This window comes from Myotis myotis, unplaced genomic scaffold (genome assembly GCF_014108235.1).
Source record: "Myotis myotis isolate mMyoMyo1 unplaced genomic scaffold, mMyoMyo1.p scaffold_m19_p_7, whole genome shotgun sequence".
Taxonomy (NCBI): Eukaryota; Metazoa; Chordata; class Mammalia; order Chiroptera; family Vespertilionidae; genus Myotis; species Myotis myotis.
Genome location: NW_023416379.1, coordinates 61,375,841 through 61,393,665, shown reverse-complemented (window position 1 = coordinate 61,393,665; position 17,825 = coordinate 61,375,841). Strand labels below are relative to the sequence as shown.

Sequence of the window (17,825 nt, the reverse complement as noted above, 5' to 3'; positions counted from 1 at the left end):
ATAGGTGACTATGAAAGCAACGTTAAAAGCTCTAAGTTAATAAAAAATTTTTAAGTACGCATGGGAACACACAATTGTGTTAGCAATTCAGCAACCTAGTGTTATTGGGGGAAGAAGGATGTCTTGAATTTCAGTGAAATTCAAGTGAGGCCAAGCAGAGGGTCTGCAGGAAGCGGGCAGGGAAGTAGGAAACGTCTGGGAGCATCTTACCTTTGTACACACTTTGATTCCATTGAACCAATGTCATTACCAGCATGTCTTCCACGTTGCAGGACATACACAGCAGTCATTCCACGAGTGATAGCAGCTTACCTCTCTGCCCCAGGCACTCTTCTCCCACACCAGCTTGGCTCACACCTCTCCCCTCAGGTTTCGTCCCCTTATGAGAGAGGCCTCCCTGGACACTGCTAACTAAAAGAGCACACACCAAGTACCAGTTTTCTTTGCAGCACATGCCGCCATTGCCTCCTAGTTCATCTTTCCTTGGTTATTGTCTGAGTTCCCCTCAGGAATGTCAGCTCTATGAGTGTAGGGATCAGACAGTTTGATTCACTTCTGTGCATCCAGGGTCAGGGTAAAAAAAAAAGTGACCGATAAATCCTTCTATTTAACCCACACAATGCTTCTGTAAGTAAAAGAATGCTAAAAATAGTTAAGTAACTCGCCCAATGTTACCAGCCCAATCAGTGGAAAAGTTTATAACTCAAACCCAGGTTTCTGAGTTCCAAATTCTATGTTTTTCAAGCAAATCACATAGCCTGCTTTTTTAAAAATTATTTTTACTGATTTCAGAGAGGAAGGGAGAGGGAGATAGAGATTGAAACATGATGAGAGAGAATCATTGATTGGCTGCCGCCTGCACACCCCCCACTGGAGATGGAGCCCACAACCCAGGCACTTACCCTTGACCAGAATCAACCTGGGACCCTTCTGTCCGCAGGCGAGTGCTCTACCCACTGAGCCAAACTGGCTAAGGCCACAGCCTCTTATTTTGATATGAGTTACTTCAAATTGAGACAGTTTTATCAAATATTTGTGGAAATGGGACATTGTGAAAGCTAATTGTCTACCTAAAAAGAGCACATATTTTTAATTGGTTTGTTATCTATATACTAGAGGCCTAGTGCATGAATTCGTGCACCAGTGTGGTCCCTCGGCCTGGCCTGCAGGATAGGGCTGAAACCGGCTCTCCGACATCCCCCAAGGAGTCCCAGATTGCAAGAGGGCACAGGTCAGGCCAAGGGACCCCACTGGTGCACAACTGGGGCCGGGGAGGGACGTGGGAGGTTGGTCAACCAGGGAGGAACCACGGGTGGGCTCCAGGGAGTGTCTGGCCCATCTTGCTCAGTCCCGATCAGCCAGACCCTAACAGCAAGTTAACCTACCAGTCTGAGCGTCTGCCCCTGGTGGTCAGTGCATGTCACAGCAACTGGATAACCGGTCGACTGTCTGACCCCTGGTGGTCAGTGCATGTCATAGCAAGTGGTGGAGCGGCCTTAGCATATCATTAGCATATTACGCTTTGATTGGTTAAATGGCTGACTGGACGACTGGACACTTAACATATTAGGCTTTTATTATCCTATAAAAGACTTAAATCCACTTACGGATACAAAAATATAAACACAATTACAATATAATGGTATTAGAGGCTTTTATAAGTTGCTATAAAAGCAAAGGGAAGTATTAACCAGCTCTGCTTAGGAGGTAGTTTGAGCTACATCTCAGCTGATGAGTAGGCATTCCCCGTGCAATGGTAATAGAGGGAATAGCATACAGAGAGAGCCTGGAAATGGCATATGCATCCCAACGACTAGGAAATTTAATATGTCTGGGCACCAGGTGAATGAGGAGTAACAGCTGGAGATGGGTCTATCAATGAGCATAGCAACACTACCTGAATGTTGAGAAGGTTCAGTGAGATAACCCATATAAAACCATCAGCTTAGTGCCTCACTAAGGGGGGAATAAATGCTAGCTAGCACTTGTCTTGAAATGGAGGATTTAAGAATTTTATATATCCACAATTCCAAAGGAAAAAAAAAGTCATCTGGTACAAAATAAATCCACTGTTTATCAAATAAAATTATTTATCTGGGTGCCCATGTTGTGGAAATGGCACGTGTTTATACAGAACTGTATTCAAAAGCAGAGACTCCAGGCGGCATTCTCATCTGATGTTTTCAGGGAGAACCAATATACATGACAGGGAGCTTAAGAAGTAATGAAGCAATCCTGTATTTAATTAGAACCAGCCATGATATGAACTTCACTTGCTTAGATAGCAAGTTGATTTTACAGAGAAGAGGGTGTGAGTTGGCTTTCTTTTTCCATTACTCATGACCTCAATCCTTCGGGAAATGACAAGATAATTTAATTCTCAGACACTCATTTGGGAGTGTCAATGATAAATGATTAGAAATATTGCTGCTTCAGTCTCACGGCTTTTCTTATTGGTTCTTGCTTTCCCTTCCCCTGCCTGCTTCTCCTTCTCTCCATTCAGCCTCAAGAAAGTACTTGATATTGGAGCGATAAAGCCAGTCACAAGAAAAGTAATCTTCTGTCACAACTTTCCTTTTTTTTCCCTTGTCTGTTGTTTCCCCCTAAAAAAATCTCCAGTTTTATGTTTGCATGGCAATTTCATACTTCTGTATAACTGAGAGACAACACTAATTGATTCCATCATTTGCACCAGTCAACACAAGAAAATCATAATTTTCCTTTCTTTGCATCTTACAATAAGGAGCTCTAAGGCTGGGCTATTGAATTACACAGTAAACAAAAATTTCCCATCATTTAACATTTGTTCAAAGATTTAATGCTGTGGTCCACATGAACAGAAAAAAGAAGAGAAATGTGCACTTATCCAATGAATTCAATCAATGCAAACAGAAAAATCTGAATTAATTATTTAGGCCATCAAAATATGTTGTTGTATTAATGCCTAAGTAATTTGTAAAAATTACTCTATCCTTACATGGAAACTTGGCCTTTGTTGACACAGTTGTTCCTAACAAAAAATCCTTTTGTATTCTAATAGAAAAAGTGCTTGAGTTATTTTGCAAGTGAGTAAAGGAAGATACTTTGGGTAGTTATGTCTGTCAGCCATATCTGAGAGGATATAAATGCTTCATTACATAGAACAAGGATCAGAAAGCACCACCTTTGGGGCCAGAATGAGGTATTTTTCTCTTTTTTAAAATATATTTTTATTGATTTCAGAGAGAAAGGGAGAGAGATAGAAACATCAGTGATGAGAGAGAATCATTGATCAGCTACCTCCTGCATGGCCCCCTCACCTCCCATTGGGGATGGAACCCACAACCTGGGTATGTGCCCTAATTAGGAATCAAACTGTGACCTCCTAGTTCTTAGATCGGCACTCAACCACTGAGTCACACCAGCCAGGCCAGAGTGAGGTCTTTTGCCAATAGGATTTTACTGTCTCTACTTCTGCACCTATGAAACTCCTACCTACATGAGGTGCACTTCCCTCCCACCCTAGGGCCATGGCTTTGCCAAGCATCTTTCCTGGATGCCTTAGGCTTTCCTCCATACACTTTCATTTTGTTCATCATAACTTCATTCCTTTAGAACAGGGGTGGAGAATGTCCAGCCAGTAGGCCACTCAAAGCCCATGAAGTCATTTGGGCTGGCCCTGCCAAGGCATTAGGGGTGAGTTAATTAAATGATTGACCAAATATAGCAGGCTAATTTTTAAGTTGATAATTTTGTATGCCCCATGAATGATGTTATAAATACCAAAATGGCCCTTGGCAGAAAAAAGGTTCCCCACCCCTGCTTTAGAAAAATCTTTCCTCCCTACCCTGTGCAGAAGTACAGTAGGCATTTCTAAAAGGAAAATGTAATTCCATGAGACCAATGTTTGCAAATTTGTATCTAAAACACTTACTGGCAATAAAACTGCAATTGTGCAGAACACTTAAAAAGTGCAAAACTTTGCATTTTGGTGCCAACTGAGTATTTAGCTCTTATGTACCATGACCCTTAATTATTACCTTTGCTATTGAAAATTTGCCTAGAATGTATTAGCACACTTTTCCTCTTGAGTATGTAATGTCACTTCATCTTTTTTGATGATTCAGTATCTTGCAGTACCTTATGAAGAACCCATAGTTAGTTTCTCTCTCTCCTTTTGTTTAATCCTCACTGGAGGATATGTTTTCCATAGAATTTCAGAGAAAGTGGAAGGGAGAGAGAGAAGCAGAGAGAAACATGGATGTGAGAGAGACATAAAGATTGGTTGCCTCCTGCACACGCACCTTACCGGGCGGGGATGGACCCTGCAACAGAGGTACATGCCCTTGACTGGAATCAAACCCATGACCCTTCAGTCGGCAGGCTGACACTCTAACCACTGAACAAAACCAGCTATGGCTTTTTTGTTAATCCTCACCCAAGGATATTTTTCCATTGATCTCCAGAGAGAGTGGGAGGGAAGGAAGGGGGAGAGAGTGAGAGTGAGAGAAACATCCCTGTGATAGAGACACATTATTTGTTGCCTCCCACATGTGCCTGACCACGGCAGGGATGTAACCTGCAACCCAGGTCCTTGCCCTTGTCTGGGAATCGAATTCCATGACCCTTAGGTGCATGTGGGGGAGGATGGTCTATCTGTGGTTGAAAAATAGTTTACAGAGCATTATCATGCAAAGTAAAACATTCACCTATTCATTCACTCACACATTCATTTACTGATCACTTAAGGATCTCCTACAAATTGTGAGGCACTGTGCCAGACCCTGAAATGCAATGGTGAATAACCTTAAAATCTCTTAGAGCCCTAGCTGGTTTGGCTCAGTGGATAGAGTGTTGGACTGTGGACCAAAGAGTCCTGGGTTCGATTTTGGTCAAGAGCACATGCCTGGGTTGCAGGCTTGATCTCCAGTAGGGGGCGTGCAGGAAGCAGCTGATCAATGATTCTCTCTCATCATTGATGTTTCTCTCTCTCTCTCTCTGTCTCTCTCTCTCTCTCTTTCAGATTATCATCTTCATGTTCTTTGGTTTTTATAATTATACAATGTATTTACTGTTTCCTTTGAGAAAAAAGACCAGTTTTAATTAAAATAATAAAAATATCAAATAACGCAGTGTTAAAGCCTCATTTTTGTTCTACTGTTGGTCTAAAATAGGTCTCAGGCAACATCTCATAAAGGCAGGGGATCTCCTTTGTGGAATGAAAAGAATGGGGGCAACCCTTCCGCCCAGCAGCAAGAGCCTGTGTTAGTTGCTATAGCAAATATCTGTGTTTTATGAACACGACTGGCTAACGCAAGCGGTCAGAAATGAAAACAGACTTGATTAAATGCAGACTTAGGGACCTTTACAATTATTTCAATGCCTCTGGACAGTGGTCTGGGTTATCGTGGACAGGTAAGTGCTTGGTATACGCTTGTGGGACTGGGACTGCCTCTACATGAGGCCATGGGTACCCTGTGTCTGCAAGCTTCCCTCTTCCAAGTGCACCCTAACCAGCCACCTTTCACATGAAGGAGCCCCTAGTGATCATGGAAAGCATTCTCATGGTTCTGAAAAAACTGAAACCTTACAGAAACGTATAGTATAAAGTGCAAGCATACTGTTATCTAAGCAAACTACAGTTACTATACAATGTAATCCTCTTAAAAATATTTTCAAGGTAGATCTTATTAGCTCCATTTTAGAGATGGGAAAACTGACATTAACATTAACAAGCGTGTCCAAAATTGCATACTAATAAGAAAAAAACAGGATTTTAAACAGTTCTGCTGACTCAAAAATTCCATGGTCTTTGGATAGACACCTGGCGCGTTTTGTCTGAACAGAAGGAAGCCAGCATCCGGTAGACGCCCACCATGTTTCAAGCACTTTTGGGATTGAGCTTTTCTCATAACAAATCTGTGAAGAAGACACTATTTTCGACACATTAACAGATGAAGAAATTAATGCTCCTTGAGTGAAGCTCATACAGCTGACAACTGGCAAATCTTGAATTTGAACTAAGGTCAGCCTGGTCTGGATTCCACTTCTAAAACTGGACACTTTCTGTGTCATGTGTTTTTGTGTGTTTGTTTGTTTCAACTAAAAGTGGATGCCAATTCAAAGAGAGAGGGCAAAAAGTATTTGGGGCAGAGTTTTCTCTAATTGTTGGGTGTGTGTTTTCCATCCAAAACTGAGGCAATTCCACAGCCTCACAAACTCAGTACTGTAATGTTTACTCCTTAATAAAAGCAAATCCTTTTCCCCCTGTATTTTATTTTGATATTTTTTCCCATCACCATTTATCCCTGATGTACCCTCTTCCCTCCCCACCACAGTCACCACGCTGCTGTCCTTGAAAAAAAAAAAAAGAAAGAAAAAACCCAAGTCATGGACAAAGCAAATCATTTCTTAAAATACCTACTCTAAATGTATTGTTTTAAAGTCAGTTTTGTGATTACTGATAAGTTTCTGTCTTTATGATTTATTGGTGTGTTGTGTGTGGTAGTGCTCAGGATGAGGAAGGCATATAGAAATAACCCCTAATATTTGAAAACATCTTATTTCTTGCTGAATTTACTTTTCACTCATAATTTGACTCCATGTAAAAATAGGCATAAAGCCTCAAATACCCAAGTTTTAATATGTACATCGTCAGTAACTTTCCGTAAGAGAGAACTACCTCCTGCCATGCATTACTCATCACAGCAGAAGCCTCTATATTTAACACTGCCGTAGCCAGCCGCTTAAATGTACATTTTTACACATACCGACACCCCTGGAAGGGGTCAGTGGGCATGGCATGTACCTAGGTTGGTCAAGATTGTAGTCACGCAGGGAGAGACAGGAATTTGGGAGGAGACCAAGCAGGAAACCTGTGTTTCCTGAGAAAACACTGCACCCACAGATAAATCCCTAAAGTTCTTGAAAAGCTTCAGATCAGCATTTAGAAACACCATTCTCAAAGACTAAGTGAAACAGACCTAATAATGCAGTTTCCTTTCAAAGTCTGATTAGAAATTATTCAACTGGGGCTGTTGCCATAATTCTCCAAACCACAGAACTGGATGGAATTGTTGTAATACCTTGCTCATGATCATGATGATAACACAATTATTAAAAAAGCAATTATTCCTACTTCCTGATAATGTTATGAGGACTAATGCTGGAGGGCAGTTCTGTAAAGTATGTGGCTCAGAGTAAGTGCTTAAAAGTGCTTGCTTCCTCTTCAACCTCTGCCCCTTTGAAAGTAAAGTAGTTAAATTCAGAGCAATGTGTCTTTGCTAGAATCCAACTCTAAGCATCGTGATTGTACATGGAGGAGAGAAAAGACTTTAAACTATGTCTTGTACTCTAGAATAAAAACCTGCTTGGACACTGACACTATTTAATTTCAAAATCTCAATTGAAAAACTGAAAGGTAGGGTCCTTTGTGAAGTAGGATCCTTTGATTCTTATTCCCTATCTAGGCTTAAGAAACCCAACAATGTCTCTAGTTTTAGGGACGGGTGTCAAAAAATTGACAAACGTTTCTCATAAAAAATTTAAATTACTTTCGCTGAAAAAGGAAAACAGCAACAACAAAAAACCTCTAGGAATAAAAATTAGGGAGGGGCTTTTCATGAAATCAAAAGGCTGCCAGATCACTACTCTAGGATAGTGCCTCTAAAATGCAATAAAAATAAAATAGGTGGAAAGCACACCTCTGTCACCTAAGATTAAATAGTTACTTGTGTTCACAAAAGATAATATCTATACAATATGCAAATGTGTTTGTGGGTGTGGGTGTGGGTGTGCATGCTAACAGCAGGAAGTCAAGTGGGCTAAGTGAGCTAGATTACCAAGGAAATGATGCCACCTGCCATGTGTTGACAATTGTTATTTATTTGCTTTATTTATTATTTTATCATTTGTTTTGTATTTTTAGATAATTATATACAGGAGTGGGCAAAAGTAGGTTTACAGTTTTTTATATGGAAAATAGTACAAAAATCTATATATATAAAAGCCTAAGCGACCGTCCGACTGGTAGCTATGATGCGCATGACCACCAGGGGGCAGATGCTCAATACAGGAGCCGCCAAGTTGCGGTGACACACCTGGAACCTGAGAGGAGGGAGTCCGATTCCAGGTGAGTCACCCAAGAACCACCCTCTCGCAATTTGGGACCCCTCAGGGGATGTTGGAGAGCTGGTTTCAGCCCAATCCCAGCAGGCCAGGTCGAGGACCCCACCGGTGCAAGTGCACTGGGCCTCTAGTAAATAAAAATCCAAAAATAAACTTTATTTTGCCTACTCTGAACTGTAAACCTATCTTTACCTCTCTCTCTCTCTCTCTCTCTCTCTCTCTCTCTCTATATATATATATATATATATATATATATATATATATATTTTTTTTTTTTTTCAAAGACAATGCCCTTATTTGAAAATTATGTAAAAACTGAGGTCTGAATCTGTGGGTCACACTTTACTGATTCAGATCTGGAAATAAGCTATTTGCTTTAGGGTAGACTGAAGACTCCAAGCATCTGGGATAAAGCAGGTAAGGGGAAACAGTTAAGAACTGCTGAAGCTGAGACATGAATATCAGGTAAACAAGTCAAGAAAACACAACCTAGTGTACATTAATAAGCACATTTTCTCATTTGCAAGTTTGATGTTGGTTTTATTGGTTGTTTGGGCATTTTAAAAGATATGTTCTTAGGAAATCTCCAATGCTTTATAAGCAAGTGATGTTTTCCTGTAGATCCTTATTACTCAAAGTGTGGTCCATGGAATAGCATCATGGGCATCTCCCAGGAGCCTGTCAGGAATGCAGAATCTCACCCTGGCCCTATTGAAATAGAATCTGCATTTTAACCAGCTCTCCTGCTGATTCTTATGTCCATTACATTGTTAGAAGTACCACAGTTAAAAATCAAATCCACTTGAATTCTGTTTCATTTAGGGACCCCCTTCACATCCACAGATCCCACACACCCCAGCATTATTCTAAGAGCTGGGATCTCACCCTGGCCACACATCAGAATTACCTGAGGAGAATTCTAAAATAAGAATATTGGGCCCTGCTCCAGAAAATATAATTAAATTAGTCTGAGACATGGCCTGAGCAAAGGTATTCAAAGCTCTCCTGATAAATAAAATTTGCAGTCAAGGTTGAAAACAATTGCATTATCCCATTTAATTTTTACCTGCAAACACAAAGGTGTGTATTATTAGATTTACAGAGGAACTTGCTCATGACTAGAAAACATGGATTTAAACTCAGTTCTTTCTTACTTCAAAGGCTTGTTCTTGCATTTTAAACCTATCAATGTGTGTGAATGTGGGGCGGGGGGCCTTCATACCGGTAGCTGATGCCAAACTCCCACTGTGTGAATAGCCCAACATGCTATATTCCTTGGGAAAGGCTCTGAAGAGCAGAAAAAGGAGAATGGGCTCAAGAACCATACAGTCAGGCAAGACTGGGATGAAAAGATGAAGAGCCACAAAACAGCTCCCCCACAAAATCAAATCAGCCCAATGATGAACTCACTGAGATTATTCAAGGAAATAAGCATGACAGGGAGAGCTGTAGATCTACATACATGATCACACACTGGATTCCCAAGTGGGTTTAGAGGAGACAACCAATGTGTTTACAAAAGTCCCCTGAGCACAGCTCCTGGACCAAGTAGCCAGGCCTTTGTGAACTGCCCCACTTCTGCAGCCCCATCACTACAATTGAGAGCAAGAAATATCCTGAAATCTCATTATCCCAATATGGACTCACCCATCCACAGTCCGTCCATGTGTGGAATGTTCCCACAGAGTCAGGGAGGATGTGACTCACGCCCTCATGCATCATTTAAGCAAGCTATGGGTAGATTCTTTTAAGCATTTACCATAAATGGATCTCTATATCACCATCTGTTCACTTTAAGTACAAGAAATATTATAAGACCATTCTTGTCATTTAGTTAGTAGTTTTGAAAGGGATTTTTCCTATCTTTTGAAATATGTGCAACTAAGTCAAAAAGAAATGGGCATTTTTCTTTTACAAACTATGCTTGGACTAGCGTTAAGGCATTCTCTTTGTCAGCTGTTCCAGCTCCGGGGACTGGTTGGTTCTATCTCAAGGAGCATTGAAAATCCTAGCATAGCCCTAAAATGTGGATGTTGACATTAAAAGTTCAATTTAACTGACAGATGTGTGAAATGTCACAAAGAAGCTCCCCATTGTGCACAATGAAAATGCTGAGATGTTATGGAAGAGTGCAATAATGCAGCATGGGGCAAAATTAGGTTTACAGTTGTCCATATGAAAAATAATACAATCATTAATAAAAAATAATACAAGAACAAACTATGTTTCCAGTACTCACAACTGTAAGCCTCCTTTTGCCCCACCCTGTATAATAGTTGTTTTCTCATTTGATACCATCCACTTCTGACACAGAAATTTATTTTTGTGATACATGAGATTATACTCACATTTATATATGCCTGTTTTTAAAGTAAATGCCAAAATTACACAGACTTGAAAGTTGTCCTTCTGGGGAAAACTGACATACAAACACACCTTACTTCTGTGCAAAAAAAGCAGCTCTTTCTTTAAAGAAATGGTAAGTGGCAAGTGTTCTACCTTTGAACTATGGCCATATCAGCCTCAAACCAATGATATGTTGAAAAACACAGTAATAAGAAAAACATAGTAGTGAAAGATACATTTAAGTAATAATTCTCTTTATTTTTAATATAAATTGTTTTCTATTCTCTGACTTTACCCAGTGCCACCATAACCAAAGGTTGCAATGTTTTAAAATACTAAGATTTTAGCCCACCCAGTGTTGCTCAGTGGTTGAATGTCAACCCATGAACTAGGAGGTCACAGTTCAATTCCTAGTAAGGGCACATGCTTCGGTTGCTGGCTAGGCCCCCAGTAGGGGGGAGTGCAGGAGGTGGATGATCAATGATTCTCATCATTGATGTTTCTATCTTTCTATCCCTCTCCCTTCCTCTCTCTGAAATCAATGGAAACATTTTTTTTTAAAAAAAAAAAACAACTAATATTTTAGCATTACTCCAGAACTAGAGATGAATAAGAAAATTCAGGTTGTATACATAAAGAACAACTTTAGGTGTGTTCTAGGGATCTTCTACCTGACTTTGCAGTTCTGAAAAATCTGCTATTTTAAATAAATGATAAGCCCTCTTTCCCTTGGCTCTTGGATGCAGAGGCATTAATACCTTGTCCCAGAAGAAAGAGTTTGAGGTTGGGAGTGGTGAGCATTCCCAGCCTCTAAACAACTCAGAGGCACTCTGCCCCCTGGTGGACTGTTCAAGGATGAGCCTTGATGAAAGGTGAAGAAGCTTCACTTCCCACCACCTCCCCTTACCAGCCTCTTCGCTTCTGTAAACTCCAGTAGATGCCTCAGTTGAAAGCTTTTGCCCTCACTAATTACACATTAGTTTGGATCAACAATTTCCTTTTAAATAATGCAAAATCCCTGGGCTACTTAATTAGCCCTGTACTGGTAAAATAAGAAAATTAGATCAACACATTTTCATGGATTATTAGGGCTTTGCATGGGGAATGAAAAAGTAGAGAAGCTGAAAATGAGACACTGAGAAAAGTTGTAGATGCGGTGACGGGCTTTGGATTCTTGGAAGACAGCTTCAAACCTCTAGACAAGGACGAGGAAGGAGAGATTGGGTAAAGAAGAGGCTGATGCTATAGGAAATGAAATATTTGGCAATTTCCTCTAAGCCACTAGAGCTACTATAAACCAGCCTAAGGGGTAAATGTGAAAGGTTCTAAACCTCAGTCACTTTTAGTTTAGTTATGTTTCTCCCATTCAGTCTTGTCTGATCTCCCCTAGTCCAACTTCTGGTAAATAGCACTCAGTGTTTCTATGTTACAGGGGTTCTGTATCCTCAAGGGAGGCGATGGGGAAATACTGGCTAAAGAGGAGGTATCATTTGCTGAGATCCAAAAAGGTTTCAGGTATTATGATGGATGTGTATAGTCCCTAACCCTTGTAAGTAGACTACACTTGAGGTGAACAACACAGTTATAACATGCTCTATTTGCAATCAAGCCTAGCACTTTCTGATTCCAAGAGCCATTTTTCTGGGGACTTCTCCAGTGCCCAGATGAGTCACTTTCTTCCTCTTACGTCTCCCCCAAGCCAGCTTCTAATCCAGCTCCTCCTTTTCCTTTTTCTGTATTTCAAGCACCATACAGTACCTTGAAATCTTATTACCTAGCCTAGAGACTGAATAGAACCTCTAGAATTCGGATCTGGAAAACTCTTATGATAATGAACCTGACTTACCCTCTTTGCAGAATGTGAGATCACAATCTATTTCCTTTTAAATTCTTCCTACAGATATTAACTATATCCCCCAAATCATAGCGATAATGCCAGTCCTCCTCGGTATCATTTGTCCTCAATTATTCTCTCTTGAAGGCTCAAACTCCTGGATGCAACCCAAAATACAATGAACCAATCTTTTCATAGTAATAGAATTACTACCCAAAGCTTGTTAGGACACAAAAAAGGACTTTTATTATTTTCCTAAATTTCATTTCCAATTACACATTTGTTGAAAGGTGGAATACCAAAGGCAACTTTCAATCACAACAATTCCATCAAAAACACATAATCTGAGAAGTTACTGCTTGAGTGAATTATAGTCCTTTTAGGGTTTCCTGGTTAAAGAAGATTAAAACTAGGATAATAGAGAGAGAAAGTGAAGATTATTATTCTGTAGGAAATTTGTTGAACTCAGCAATTCATTCATGGGTGCAGTGTCCATTTTTAAAAAGGAAACTCTAAAATTCCTAGAAACACAAGACAATATTCATATTTTTGGATGAGTATGCATTCATATATTTCTGTGAAATTTTGTGCAATTAAACAACATGGAAAATGTTATTTATTACAACAGCCAATGAAAATATATTTTCATTTCTATATAAGTTAGACATTTCCATCTCCCATTTATGTTCTGCAAAAAAGCCATGTATCTAGTTTATGAAACAACTATACTATAGGCAGCAGTAACTGAAAAGGAGCTTAACAGTCTTAACTACATACCCCTGGGATGAATGATACATTTTTGCATAATCATGTGCAATGCCAGATGATGTTTCTAGATCTTTTATAAATACGAGGGTTTGCAAGCTTCTACTTCACATAATATGCCCCAAATCCAGTCAGTTCAGCCAAATAGTCAAGCAAAAATTGGAGTTGGGTAATCTACAAAATGGCAAACAGTTCCTTTGACTGAATTGACCATGTTCTGTTAATAAGAGGACACAGTCATTGTAGGTGCCAAATAAAGAAATCATTTGTCAGTGGCTATTGGTTTCTACTAATTTTTCCCCTTTTAAGGTCCTAGAAGTTGACTGAATTGCTTCTTAGGCCCAAAGAAAGCACAGCTGCATAAACAAAAACAAACATAGCATAAAAACAATACCATGCTTTATGCACATTCCTATAGGTAGTAAGCTAGATTTCTCCATAGGAGAAATGTCACAAAATGAAACAAAACAAAGAAACCTGGGGATACAAAAGAAATATAGGATCATCTAGTTCCTAAAAGTGTATCTTACTCCAGTAACTGGTGTAAATGTTAATCAAAATTCCCTTTTTTATTTAGTTGACCTGCGAAACTTGGAATAGTATATTTTCAATAGTCATTGCCCCAGAGTGAAGGTCTGCATAGTAGGCAAACGGTGCACTTCAGACCTATACACATACTGTCTCACAGTCTGGACTGCAGAGCTTCAAGCAGGGAGTGAATTCATTTTACAAAGACAAACTTGCTTCTGCAGACACAAGGTAGCAACTGCAGATAGCTCTCTGAAGAAAGGAATGTAAATCTTCTTTGGCATATTAAATGGTCCACCTCCATTTCACTTTTTTCTGTGTAGATGGTCCTTCAGGGCTACTCCTTTTTTATTTAGATAATGCGTGTTTTTTTTTCATCTTTTAGTGTATAAATCTTGCCCTGTGTCAGGAAGTCGTTAGAGTGAATTGGGATAAGAGTAAGTATTGTTGCAATTTTAAAAGACATAAATTTAAAGTATTACTGCTATTATATTCATTGAGGTATCAGGTCAGTGACAGATTTCTGAGGTGCCAAGGCTTATCAGTTTCTTGATTACCTAAAAAGTTTGAGATTTGGTTCCATGAATTACCAGCTCAATTTTAGTTTATCGAGGCTTTTCTAAAGTTCTTGCATGTCATTTTCTAGAGATCTTTGTTCCTACCCAAACTTCAATAGAAAGGTAAAAGAAACAAGCTTTTTTTTTTTCCTTTTGATATAGTTTTTGGGGTTCTTACTGCATTTTGAAGATTTTTGCAGAACCAAGCAAGTTGTCTTGGTTACTTTATATGTTAGCACACAAATGAATTACAGATGGGAAGGAGAGTGCAAATGACTATCAGAAAAAAGTCTCATGCATTTAAGATTTTTTTACAAGTCAAAATATACATCCTCCTATTGCCCTTCATTCCTTAATAAGAACCATTCCTATTCATCAGTCTCCCTTACATGTCACTGAATTGGATAAGGAATAAAGATGCATTTCTTGTTAAGGAGCAGTATATATCTAATATCATCAGTTTAATCGATTCCATTAATAAGAAATAGAGCAGCTGGGGCTGAGTCACCCATCATATCCTCCACTTATGGGATTTCAATGTGTAAAATGGCAGGTACATGAAATTAGGAGGGGAAAAAATAAAGCAATCTGCAGATTTTGGCACTAGCACACGTAATGTTTTGTTTGAGTTGTCAAAACTGTGGTTTGAAAAATCACTAAGTAGGAATTTAAAAATCAAAAATCTGCAGAAAACAAACAATCATAGGTGTTGGTTCTCTGTTTAACGCTCTCTCCCCATCTCCCTTCCACCCACCCATCCCATATAGTTTCAATTGTAATAAAAATAGAGATCTTAACATCAGAACTTTGCTGTTAACTCTTCAAGGTTTCTCTGTACCCCCCCCAGCCACACATAGGGTTGGAAGCACCAAATCCACCAGTTTCTCCAACCAAGGTCAAATAAACGCAAACCGAAGGATGCCAACGTAACTGTTCTTAAATGAGGCTGTAACACAAAGTTCTCCCCAAAACACAAGGTAGTAAGTGTCTAGTTCAAGTACTGCCAGGCTGTATGCATCTGTCTCAGACAGGATCCAGACAACAACTAACATGTATCACTGCTCCTAGAGGGCATCGTCCATTACACCAGAGCAGGGCAGTGGTCACGTCTCCATCATAGAATTTTAAAAGTCGCAAACCCCGCCTTGTGACTGGCTGCCGCAGAGCCAGTGCTGAACCTGGGGTTTGAGGGAAGAAAGTGAGCCTCCTCCTCAGCGGGGAAGCTCAATCGTTAGTGTGCACAGTTCTCCTTTCCGTGCTCTCTCTCCCGGGGCTGTCCTGGCTTCTCAGGATCCATTGCCCTTGCCGGAAGACAGCGCCTCGCTCTGACCCGGTAACAGTGAAAGAAGAGTCGACCTACCTGTGGAACCAGACACAACATGGTCCCCAAAGGCCACTTGGGTGACCCCCAGTGCAATGGACAAGTCAACTTGTGCATTTAAAGCGGACCAGTTTATGGAACGCTTGTTTGAAGTCCTCATTGGACATGGTATAGATTATGGGGTTAATGAGGGAGTTGAGATAGCCCAGCCACGTGAAGAAGTCGAAGATGGCCTGGTGGAACCAGCATGCGTTTCTGCAGATAGGCATCACTAGGGAGATGATGAAGAAGGGCAGCCAGCACACAATGAACGCTCCCAAAATGATGCCCAGGGTCTTGGTGGCTTTGCGCTCCCTAGCGGCCATGAGTTTCTTCTTCTCCAGCAGGGCGTCGGAGACTCGCACTTTGACTTGGTTCACGTACACGGGAGACCCCGATTCGCTGGGCAGGTCGGGGGCACGCGAGTTAATGGAGGTGACGGAAGACGTGGACCCAGGGGAGTCGGTGATCAGCTGGGCTCGGGTCAAACGTTTGCCGGTCTTGTTGGGAGTCTGTTTCAAAATCCGGGAGCGGGCTTCCACGTAGATGCGGCCGTAGAGGGCGATGAGGAGCAAGGTGGGGAAGTAGAAAGCGCCCACCGTGGAGTACACCGTGTAGAGGATGTGGTCGGTGTTCACCACGCACTCCTCCTCGGCCTTGGCCTGGCGCCAGAAGAAGGGTGGCAGCGAGATGGAGATGGAGAAAACCCACACCAGCACGATCATGACCGCCGCCCTCTTGGGAGTCCTTTTAGCCGAGTACTCCACGGCGTCCGTGATGGCCCAGTAGCGGTCCAGAGCGATGACACAGAGGTGCAGGATGGAAGCAGTGCAACAGGTGATGTCCGACGAGAGCCAGAAGTCGCAGACCACCTGGCCCAGGGTCCAGCGGCCGGCGACCGTATTCAGGGTGCTGATGGGCATCACCAGGATGGAGACGAGCAGGTCCGTCACCGCCAGTGAGGCGATCAGATAGTTGGCCGGGGTATGTAGCTTCCGCGTCCGGTACACAGTGGCGATCACGAACGCGTTGGAGAAAGTGGTGGCCAAGGTGATGAGCGCCAGCAGCAAGACCAGCAGGACTTTCCAGGGCAGGGCGACGGAGTCCTGGTACACGGAGTCCACGGAGCTGCAGTTGTGGGAGGGAGCAGCGGAGAGGTTGGCTTGAAAAACCCCTGTTTGGGAGCCCGCGAGCGGCGGGGCGCACTGAGCGCCGTTCTTCTCCATGCCTCTCCTCGCCCTGGCTCCGGAGCGCAGCTCTGAAGCATGGAACGGATGTGGGAGAGGAGGAAGGACCGCGGAAGAGACCGCAGTCCTGCCCCTGGTTGCTAGTTAGTTTTCGTAGGCTCCTCAGCTATTCTTCCACCCAGGCTTCCAGCTTGAAACTAGAGGTCAAGGGCGCGGCAGCCGAGCTAGGCGAGCGCGTCCCCTGCACTTGCAGTGCGCCCGGCGCTGCCTCCGCGTCTCTGGCTTGCGCTTCTCCACTCCGGGCTTGCTAAGGACTAGCCCACCGCGCTGCGCTCCGCTCCGGCTTCCACCGGGGCATCTAGTGGAGGAGGGCGAGGTATTGTTTGAGGAGGGAGCATGAGCCAGGTGGGGTCTCTTACCCCAAATGCTCGGGCGTTACCTAACCCGGGCGCTCCTTGAGCTGCAGAATCGGCCCACAGGAGTTTCCTAGCTGTGGAGACCAGAGCGGACAGGCCCTCTAGGAGTCCCGGTCTTGCATTCCCGCTCCGCCTCCCCAGGCTGTGGCAGTTTCCTGCGGCGGCTGCGGCCGCCAGAGTTGGGTGGGGTGAAGTCTGGGAGCCGCGCGGCGCCGCGCCTCGCGGGCGCTCGGCCCTCCCTTCTTTTCACGCGCTGGCCACTCCGGCAAGCTGCCCCGCGGGGACGGGGCCGTGCGAGGGGGGACTCGAGGGCTTGGGCTGCGGCTGCTCGCACCTCGTGCTCCACTGGGAGTCCTGCCGCTGAGCGCACGGGTCTGGGGGACCTGGCGCGGCACACGGGGAATGGGCAGATTTCTGGGGGAGCCGGGGGAAGCGGTGTGCGCCAGCCCGGGAGGAGCTTGCGAGCTGCGGAACAAACGAACTCCTTTTATAGAGTCCAGGTCCGGTGGTGCTACTCTAGCGGCACGGCGAGAGCGTTTGCCCGCTCCCGAACACCTTCCCTTTCGCGCTCTCCTCCCTCCTTCCCTCCCGCCCAGTTCCCTCCGTGGCCAAGGAAGCTCCCGCCGGGTCCTACCGCCCTGGCTCCATTTCCCATCCCTTGGCCCCTCCCGATCCTGACACCTAGGTGCGGCATTTCGGCCAAGAACTGGGAGGAGGGCGTCCTGT

General features: G+C 42.9%; 1 protein-coding gene and 1 pseudogene across 1 annotated transcript; both read right to left on the bottom strand.

Moving 5' to 3' along the window:
* The window catches only part of LOC118660730, a 46,139-nt pseudogene extending 45,849 nt beyond the window's left edge, over window positions 1–290 (bottom strand).
* Window positions 291–11,384: 11,094 nt separating this feature from the next.
* Window positions 11,385–17,362, bottom strand: HTR1B (5-hydroxytryptamine receptor 1B). Its single transcript, XM_036318083.1, has one exon. It carries the CDS (start codon window positions 16,720–16,722, stop codon window positions 15,562–15,564), a length of 1,161 nt encoding a protein of 386 aa, XP_036173976.1. The 5' UTR covers window positions 16,723–17,362; the 3' UTR covers window positions 11,385–15,561.
* Window positions 17,363–17,825: the final 463 nt, after the last annotated feature.